Source organism: Micropterus dolomieu, linkage group LG18 (assembly GCF_021292245.1).
Source record: "Micropterus dolomieu isolate WLL.071019.BEF.003 ecotype Adirondacks linkage group LG18, ASM2129224v1, whole genome shotgun sequence".
NCBI lineage: Eukaryota > Metazoa > Chordata > Actinopteri > Centrarchiformes > Centrarchidae > Micropterus > Micropterus dolomieu.
This window is the reverse complement of record NC_060167.1, coordinates 26,492,518-26,500,492: the sequence shown is the minus strand read 5'-3', so window position 1 is coordinate 26,500,492 and position 7,975 is coordinate 26,492,518. Positions and strand designations below refer to the sequence as shown.

At 39.1% G+C, this 7,975-nt stretch overlaps 1 protein-coding gene across 1 annotated transcript in view; it reads right to left on the bottom strand.

Annotated features, from left to right (window-relative positions):
* Positions 1–7,470: 7,470 nt before the first annotated feature.
* Positions 7,471–7,975, bottom strand: part of LOC123987121 (intermediate filament protein ON3-like) — a 17,678-nt gene continuing 17,173 nt past the window's right edge. Inside the window, exons 8-10 of the mRNA XM_046075746.1 lie at positions 7,848–7,954; positions 7,695–7,753; positions 7,471–7,591 (exon numbers count right to left, since the gene is read on the bottom strand). Coding sequence (XP_045931702.1) covers positions 7,485–7,591; positions 7,695–7,753; positions 7,848–7,954 — 273 coding nt within the window. The 3' untranslated portion in view covers positions 7,471–7,484. The remainder of the gene's footprint in view (positions 7,592–7,694; positions 7,754–7,847; positions 7,955–7,975) is intronic.

Below are 7,975 nucleotides of genomic sequence, written 5' to 3'. Positions count from 1 at the left end.
AGAGGTAAATGTAGCCCAGGGAGATAAGATAATGAGGCCAACAGTCAATTGTACATCACAAAGTCACACAGAGCTCACAGGAACCAACCTTGTCGATGAAGGAAGCAAAGCGGTTGTTCAGGGTCTTGATCTGCTCCTTCTCCTGGGTGCGGACAGCCTGGATGGTGGGGTCAATCTCCAGGTTCAGGGGGGCCAGCAGGCTCTGGTTGACTTGGACAGCTGTGATCGGTGGGGGCACAAAACCGCCTGATGTTTGGCTAGAAGAAAAGCCATAACTAGAGCCAGAACCACCACCCATTGCAGACATACTAAAACTAGCACCAGCACTAGAGCCAACACCACCGTAACTGGTTCTTTTGACGGAGTAGCTGCTTCCTGGTCCTGCAAAAGTCCTCCTGGTGCTGCTGCCAGAGCTTGTGACAGAGTATGCTTTCCTCATTGTGTTTGCAGGTAAAGGTGGTCAACTCTGAGCAGAGAAGAACTGAAGTTGAGAAGGATTCAAAGGAGAGCCAAGTCCCTCTGAGTGTCTGACTGCAGACTCTGCCTGCTTTTATGGCTGTGCTGAACAAAGGGGAGGGTCCTCTTCAGCCACTTCAACCTGTACTCTTACTTTTGCTGTCCAGCCGCCCCTCCACCTCAGCCTGCAGGCCTCAGGCTCTGAATGATAGGAATGGCGTATCCTGTAAAACAGGTAGGGAGTGTTAGGGTTACATAACCTTCACTAGGACAGCCTGAAGGGGAAGAGAGCTAGAGGTAAAGAAGTGGAGTACAAATGTGAACATGTGAGGAAAGAAAGCCTCTTTCATTGTGTAACCCCTGTAGTTTACTTAGTGGTCACAGGGCAGTGAAATGAACATTGTTTCACAGTAGGCTTGGACATAAACCATGTTCATTCACAATATTTCAGTATTTGGAACATGGTGAAACACATTTGAAATGTGCAAAATGTAGACTACTTTAACTTATGAATAAACCATTTTCAGTGTACTTTTACTTTTGCTGCTAATGAGGCTTATGAAGTTGTACTTTAAGTATTGCTACTTTTACTTAAGTAATTATTTTCTTTATGATTTTTGACAATGTTGATGTGTATGTCTCTCATCCTTGAATTTATGTGGAAAGTAAAATGTTATATTTAATGCTGTATTTAACTGCTTACTTTAGCAACATTTCTTATTAAATAATGTAGGAAAAAGTTTTTTTTCCCTCGTCTTTGCATCATTATTTTAATATTATCTTTTTAATATTAAATGTGATATCAAAATCAGCACAATACAGGGAGAATACAATATACTCGTTGATGACCAGCGCTGCAATCTAACCAAATCATCTGCATGTTAAATAATTTTTTATTATAAGATTACCTCAAAACACCACCTGATATTCAAGCATTGCCCAAACAAGTCATCCATATGCTCTACAAGTTGAACAAGAAAGAACACAGTAATCCTAACCATACAGGTTAGGTGGGGTAGTGCTCCATCTGACTCTTTTGAGATGTAGCACTACCCTACCCAACCTGCATGGTCTCATATGCATAGCTCTACACAATACTGAGATCCTGAATAGATATTTAGATACTTCTTATCATGCAAGATTTTAACCAAGCTGTTAGTGGTGTTAGAACATTCATTGAATGTAAACATATGTTGTTTTAAAGGGAGATTGTGTAACTTTTCAATAACTAATAACAAATTCTTCCTCTTAAAAATTAAGACTTTTTAACACCCACCGGTACTCAGCTGAGAACACTCAGAGGTTTTGCTGCTACAGTGCAGGTATGATGATGATGATTTTAACTAATAGTAAATAAGTTTTGCATTTACCATTATCCCTTATTTGTTAACTGTAGTCACAGTGACCGTTCAGCAAAAGTTACATTGTCTCGCTTTGAGCAAATGACCATTGCAATTCTTAAGCCAACAGTTTTACATTGTTGAACATCTCTGCTCTCCAGATCTGAATCTGTTTGAAGTATCTGAATCTGTTTGTAGGCTCTTCAATTACTTTAAAAAAGCAAATCCCATAAAATACAGTAACTCAACACATACAATACAAACACATTAAAAGCACTTACAGTATATTACAGGTATTTAACCCATTGATGTGATATGTACTATGAGCTATTACTAGTACTTATTGCTGCTCTTGCTAGTATGTATTGTCAGTTGTAGATCTGAATTTGATGTTCTGTTGATACTTGTATGTTGTTCCTCAAATGTAAGTTGCTTTGGATAAAAGTGTCTGCCAAATGAGTAAATGTAAATTATTCTCAACATGCACAAATAAACTCCTGAACACTTTCTTAAGTATAACGTAAATTACTTTTCATAGGATTAACCAGAGTATCTATTATGTTGTATTCTACTTTGTTCAGTCTGCACAAACATTTATACATAAGAATCCTTATCAGAGGTTGAAATGTGGGTGTGTCTGTGCCGGCAAACATATCACCAATGGTGAAAATGTGACCTACACAGAATATAGTCACATTTTTGTCTGTGTATTTATCTTATTTTGATGTAAAATTGGGATTAGTAATCTATTTATCAGTTTTTGAAGGGATTGGTGTTAGATCCTGTCCCAACCAGCAGGGAGCACTAGTGGAGTATTTGTATCTCAGGGGATGCCTTTGCATACCTCATCATGTGAAGTCAGAGTGGGAACTCAAGGGTGGGGCCATTGGGAAATACACTAAGTTAAGATAGATAAGATATTCAGTGGACCACATATACCTGGAAGTAAACCCGGAAGCTAAAAACGTTTAGCATGTGTGCCAGGCATGCAATTCATAATTGTACTGAACAGGCGCCATCCTTGGGACCGGTATAATACATTCATGGTTTATATATGGTTACTAGTTAAGCTATCAGAATACACTACCCCTGATATCTTAAATAAATATGGCATAATGTAGTAGCCTATTTCAACATGCTCCAACTTGCTCACCATCTCCTTACAGTACACATGGAGTGAGTAGTGGGGCAGTATAAAATGTTTCTGTAGTGGGAGCATTAGGCCTATTTGATAGGGGATTTTAGACTTTCAGAATACGCTACCCCTGAAATGATATAATAACATAATCAAAAAACAGAAGATGTCATAATACTGTGAGGTATCCCTTTATGGGATTGGAAAAGGGAACACATTAGGTGGAATTTTTCGATAGGGCAGAGCGACTCGATAGACCCTATCGTTTTGCGCTACTGTAGCATTTTTCGATCTCCGTCGGCGGGGAGAGACGACTGAACAGAGAAGCTCGTGTGCCTCTCAAGCAGCCGTGTGCTAAATGTAGTTTGTCAGTGTAGCTTGTCGTGAACTGACCAATCACAGCCTGGATGGGGCGGGACATTTAAAATTATTGACAGATATGGTGTCATAACATTTACACCGGGGACGCTGGGGACATGTCAGAATCAAAATGTCTCCATCACTTTTTGAAAGCTTTTGTTAAAAATGTTCTGGAAAAACAGCTTGCAACAAGAAATGTTGAATAACAAATAAAACAATGCACAATAGGAAAACATGCAATTCAACTGAAATATAGAACAAACAAATGTGCACTGTGCAAAAGCTGATTACTGAATTAAATTCCATTATATTTTTATATTTTGGATTGTCACCTGTCACCTTAATTTTGTTTCCATTAATATAAATTGTTATTGGGGGTGATTTTTTCCACTTTAAGTACTGGGTGTATTAATCAAGTGAAAGGTATTTCATGATGGTTACATGCACAACCTGATAAGAACCATTCTGTAGGTGACTGAGCAGAGAACATGGCCGCAGCTGGTGTTCATAGGGTGTGACTTGTAAACTTGGTGTGGTCCCTTTCTCTTCTTTTTGTCCTTATGTATGCTGTGCTTTGAATAAAATTACAAATCAAACATTAACCACATTGTATTCATTTGTCATTGGGGGAGACAGTCCCCAGACTTCCTTTAATTTAAAATTTTTGTTTGTTTTGAGAGAAAGTGGAAACTTTGTGAAAAGCTGTCTATGACAAATTCTTTACATCCACAAAACACTTTTTTCTTCAGTTGGTTTTTGTTTGCATCAGGTATGTCTAGATAAAATTTAAAAAAGAGATTAAGAGATGTGTTTGGCCTGTTGGAAACTGCCACCTTTTTCCAGGAAAAACGCCTAAAATAACATACCTAAAATGAATCAGGAATAACTCCTCAACCATTTGGCCTAAATGCATAATTCTGGTCTCCTTCGAAAGGTCAGAAGCTAAGGAATATAAATCCAAATTAGCATATTTATTTTACCATTACAAACTAAATGGAGATGCAATAAAGAAAAATATCATATTTTAATCCTCGCCTGGTAGAAAAGCTATATTTTTAATGCAATAAACCATCAAACCCATCATCAAATAGATTATAATGCAACTGAATATCTTTTAATACACCTGGAATGCAATTGTAACTGTAAATTTGATGAAAATAAACTAACCGTTATCATGCAATTTTTTTAACATATACCAGGCGAATGTCCATGTTTTGGCAATATTTACTGTTAAAATATTGACTCTTACTGGGATTTATCTTTAAAACACTATTTATGTCCATACAGCCACATTCCAAATAACATAAAGCTTCCAAAACATTGAAATATTGATAAAAACAGTGAATATTGATCAGTATTCCTGTGACCAAATGCACTTGAGAATGGACCTTTCATTTGATACCCTGGATGCTAATGTAGCTAATGTCTGCTACCAGACCGCGAAAAAGACTGTGTGTTCCTAAGCGGCACTTCTCTGTCTCTACAGAAAAAGGCGAGAGAAAGCAGGCACAGCTGGCAGGTATTGTGCAATAATCAAGATGGCGCCTGGTGATATTTTTAGTGACACATCAGCTGATTTTTGGACTGAAAAAGGCGAAAATGGCAAAAGTAAGTCAGCGGTCGTAAATGTATATGTATATTGGCTTGTTTGTTACTTTTATCCAGCTAGTCTGTAATTTTGGTGATTTGAGTGATGTGAGCTATACAGCTGATCTCAGCGGGAGATTAGCTTTGGTTTGAGAGGTTGGACATGAGGATACGTTGTGATTAGAGATAACTGGATGGATGCTTGCAGTACTGCTGCCATGTACGGTGCTCACAGACCGATTTATATTGTGATATAAGCTCATTTAGATTCTTAGTGTTTGATGTGTGTTTGGTGTGGATAAAAATTTATGATATGAGCTTCTTGCTGAGCCTCCTAGCTTCACACAGGTGTGTAGCATGGATGGGGTGATGCAATACTAGTTTCACACATGAATTTCTATTTGCAATTTGTGTGGTGCCCCTGGTACTGGGGGCATCAGGGCTCATTAACTAACAGATAACACCAAACTTAGGTGATGATCCGTGTGACAATGTCTGGTTTCGGAAATTGAATGACACACTGATTTATCGATAAGAGTGAACAAAAAGGCATTTGGGCTCTAAACAGCAGAAGTTTGTGAACACACTATCTATTTCAACTGATTTCACCATTTATACAGAACAATACAACAGGCTCCTTTGTCGTGTTGTTTTTCTGAGATCTTTTCTGGTTCTGCTGACAGAGAAATGGTTAAAAGTAGAACAATACCAGGACCAGTGATCCTTTCCAAGGATAAACTGCCTATAGCTCATATCAGCTTCTTTTGGGTAATGTAATTCTTTTCAATACTTCTGCTCACAGCGTTATAGATGAACTAATGATCTTTATTGTCATAATACTCAGGTACAATGACACATGCATGGCTCCTCCTGATGCAGTTCAAATAAAAAATTAAACAAATAAATGAAAGCAGTAAAGGAAAACAGCAGTAATAGCAGCATAATATTTACAATAAAGTAAAATTACACATCATTGCAAAATCACAGATGTTAAAAGTCACAAAAGAAATAAGTGCAAAATCTGTGTTTATGAATAGTGTCTGTGGTAGCAGTCTCTGTGTGTGTGTTTTGTGTGTGTATCACAGTCTTTGATCTGGAGAAGTATTACTAGTGTTGTGGGAACAAAAACATTGTGGGGACTTCTACAAAGCAGCTGGGCTAGACTATGTCTCCACATCCACCCTGAAGAACAGTGCAGATCAGCTGTCTCCGGTGTACCCAGAGACCTGCCATGTGCCAGTCTGCTTCAAATCCTCCAGCATCATACCTGTCCCCCAAAAAACAGGGACCACAGGACTCAACGACAACAGACCCGTCATCCTGAGGTGATGAAGTCATTTGAGCACCTTGTGTTGTCCCACATCAAATTCATCGCAGACCCACTCGTGTACAGACTTCCTGTCTTACAGGAGGCAGCACGTGAAGCTGGGAAAACATAACTCTAACTCTCGGACTGTCAGCACAGGTTTCCCTCAAGTCTGCGTTCTCTCCCCTATGCTCTTCTCTCTCTACACCAAGGTGCATCTCCAGTCCGTTAAGCTCATGGAGGTTGCAGATGACACCACCAAAGCCCGGGATCCCCTCTGACACTAAAACTGATCTCACTGAGTGGTAACATAATGAGTAAGGCTTTGTGGATTTAAAAGCTTTAGTTTAAAAGCATCAATCATGGTTTTGATATTTACTAGAGATTACAATGTAGAGTTATCATACTGGTGATACACATCTCGCGGACTGCAAAACCAAGCAAGAAAAGGGGAAAAGTAGTGGTAGTGGTAAAAGTGGCACAGCGCCCATGTGAGATTTCAACGTGAAAATGTCACCTTGGTGTTAAAGTAGATTCCTCCCTAAGTTTGAAGAAGCAGGCTCTGTTCTCTCTTGTCTTTAATTTATCAAAACAATAATGACAGTGAGAGGCAATCATTTTAGTTCTCAGATATATTTTGTTGAGATGTATTTGATGTGTTGCAACATTCATCAGTCATGTTGATAAGACTTCACATACAAAATAAATCTGGTTTCAACATAGATTTATCTTGAAAGCAAGGTAAGGCAAAACTAAGCAGGGAAACATTTGACAGGAAACAGCAAAAAGAACAAGCCAGTGGCCAATGAGTTCAATACAGTTTATGGTGCAAACTTAAACTGTAAACATGTAAAGTCACACAACTTTAAAATTTTTGTATTGCTTCAGGGATCAAATTTGGTCAGTAACTTGCACGCCTTACTAATATAAGCATTAAGATGGAGGAGTGAAGACATCAACTAAAAACATCCTGCCCATGTCAGATACATTACAAAAAGTCAAAGTTGACAAGTTAGAGTGCAGATTTTCAAACACTTTCCTTGCTTAGTTTTACCACTCCATCAAAACCGTTCTTTGTTTTCCTTTGTTTCTTATTTCATGGATGTCAGTGCAGAAAGAAAACAAATTTTGCCTTGATCACTGACCTGGTCCTTGAGTGTTAAAGGTCATTTGTACCTTCAGAAAGTCTCAGGACTCTGATATTGGGGATATTCAGCTCTCTTGTTGAAGATGCTTTACAGTATTGTGTAGCACCATGAATATAAGATTTTCTGAAGCAGAAGAGGGACGGCTCTCTTTTTTAATAGACTCTCCTGGAGCTGGTTGTTGAGACTGTGGACTTGGTGAGAGCACCACCATAACTACCACCGAAGCCGAATCCACCACTGGAGCTGGAGCTGGAGAATCCTGGAGCAGGAAAAAAACAAGCAGGCAAGTATTATCATTTATCCATCTGTCTATGTGGTCTGTTGGTTCAGGTATCACTTATGATGACGATGTTTAAACTTACCACCCCCTCCAGAGGTCTGCTGCACATGGATGGTTGCATTGGAGCCTCCACTGGCCAGTCTAATGGTGAAATAATGAAGAGTTACTGTTTAATTCAGACTTGAAGCTGATGCTGCAGCCATGAAACTACATTGAATATCCAAGTTTATCCCACCTGGTCTCCTCTCCTTCCAGCAGTTTCCTGTAGGTGGCGATTTCGATGTCCAGAGCCAGCTTGACATTCATCAGCTCCTGGTATTCGCGCACCTGGCGGGCCATGTCCTGCTTGGCTCTCTGCAGAGC